The 1,782-nt window shown below is 44.2% G+C and overlaps 1 protein-coding gene across 1 annotated transcript in view; it reads left to right on the top strand.

Moving 5' to 3' along the window:
- The window catches only part of LOC119429005 (protein boule-like), a 7,661-nt gene that overhangs the window by 4,849 nt on the left and 1,030 nt on the right, over nt 1-1,782 (top strand). The window contains exons 6-9 of the mRNA XM_037696724.1: nt 275-294; nt 394-533; nt 604-660; nt 742-858. Coding sequence (XP_037552652.1) covers nt 275-294; nt 394-533; nt 604-660; nt 742-858 — 334 coding nt within the window. The remainder of the gene's footprint in view (nt 1-274; nt 295-393; nt 534-603; nt 661-741; nt 859-1,782) is intronic.

Raw genomic sequence — 1,782 nt, 5'->3', positions numbered from 1 at the left:
TAGCTAACGGTAGCAAACGGATAGCTAACGGTAGCAAACGGATAGCTTAAAGTTGCAAAAGGGGAGCTAAATGGTAAAAGTAGCATAAAAGTAAAAGCAACAGCCAAAGTTTCAGAGGTTGTAATGAACTGGATGTGTTTCTGTGGGGAAAATATTCATATATAAACAAATAATCTGAAAAATTAGAAAGTTACAAAAACTTGACCCATCAGCTCTTGGATGAGCTGAATCTTTTTATTCATAAATAACTAAAATAGCACAAAGTCTGCAGAAGTAGTGAACAAACAAAATGCAGTGAAGCCAACCTGTTGACCCTCTAACTGCTCCCAGAACAGTTTTTTATCCTTGGGGTTCTAACCACCGGCCCAAAGATAATCATTTTCATTGTTTCAGCTCTTCTGACCCCACTGGAGCCGGGCCTGCCTCATCATGTGCCCTGTGAGACCTTCTTCCTGACCACGTCCACAGGTTGTCCCTACACCTACCATAACGGCGTGGCGTACTTCTACTGCGCCAGCGTGCCCCACTGCTCTGTGAGTACACCTCGTTAACGCCCTCGTTAAGTGTCTGACAGGAGATGATTTACTGTCGTTTGTTTGGTAGCATGCGCCTCAGCTGATGTTCTGTCACCCCCAGCAGCCGGTTCAGCACTACCCGCAGGTCAGCACACCGTTTCTCCACCAACGTTTTACACGTGGAAGAATCGCATTTTTACCAGCTGTTTGCTTGTTTGGCGTCCAGGTGCTGATGCCCTCCGGTGCAGGGATCTACGCTCAGCACGCCGAGTACCTGAACCCGCCCACTGATGGAGGCTCCTTCCTGCCTCCTGTCCCTGTGATGGAGGACGTCTCGCCAGAGGTACAGATTCTAGATGAACCTGTTCCGTGATAGCCACAACTGATTTCAGTCGCTCTAGCAGGAAAGACACAGACTCCTTTATTATTTTAAATGTACAGATTTGAAAGTAAACAACCAGTTTTTAAAGGGTGTTGAAAGGCCAAGTAAAACCGGAGTTATGATCAATACTCCGCGCCACATCTTTGTCTGAAAATCATCGTCATATCTGAAGCGCGTTGGAGCGAGAGGCAGCAGAAAAGAGTCTCACCCCCATCACCCTGCACTTTCACGTCATGTCAAAATCAAAGATGGCTGCCACCATATATGTATATAAACGTTTTGAAAAATAAGCAACGTGCCGACTTCCATATTGGTATACCTACTATCACCTCTGGTTCTGTGTCAGATGAGACAGCTATAAAAATCACTTGAACCTCATCTATTTTTTTTATTTTTATAAGTTTTTAACCTGATGTATGTTTGTAACTGGATCAACATGTGATTACCTCATCTTTGGCTCCCTTGAATTAAATGTCAGAAATATAACCCTCTGGAAGAACTTTTCTGAGCAGAACCAACATCTGAAGTGGATTTGAGCCCTTTCCCTGCTCTATCCACCTTATTCCTAGACCCCTGCTGCTTTGCGTGAATTATGGGCGCGAAATCCGGCACGGACCAAAACCAGAGTTTGTTTATGTGTGAACAGTACGAGCTAATGTAGTTTCTCCGAGCATTGTGGATTTATTTTAAACATGTAGGAACACCACCTGTCAGAGCTCAAACAATATAATCATACTGCTGCCTGCTGAGGACGAGCTGAAGAAGTGGCTGCAGATTATAGCTACTAGCATATGTAGCTACTTGTACTAGCACATGTAGCTACTTGTACTAGCACATGTAGCTACTTGTACTAGCGTATTTAGCTACTTGTACTAGCGTATTTAG

This window comes from Nematolebias whitei, chromosome 23 (genome assembly GCF_014905685.2).
Source record: "Nematolebias whitei isolate Nwh7 chromosome 23, NemWhi1, whole genome shotgun sequence".
NCBI lineage: Eukaryota > Metazoa > Chordata > Actinopteri > Cyprinodontiformes > Rivulidae > Nematolebias > Nematolebias whitei.
Note: the sequence above shows the minus strand (reverse complement) of the source record. Positions and strands in the feature narration are given on the sequence as shown.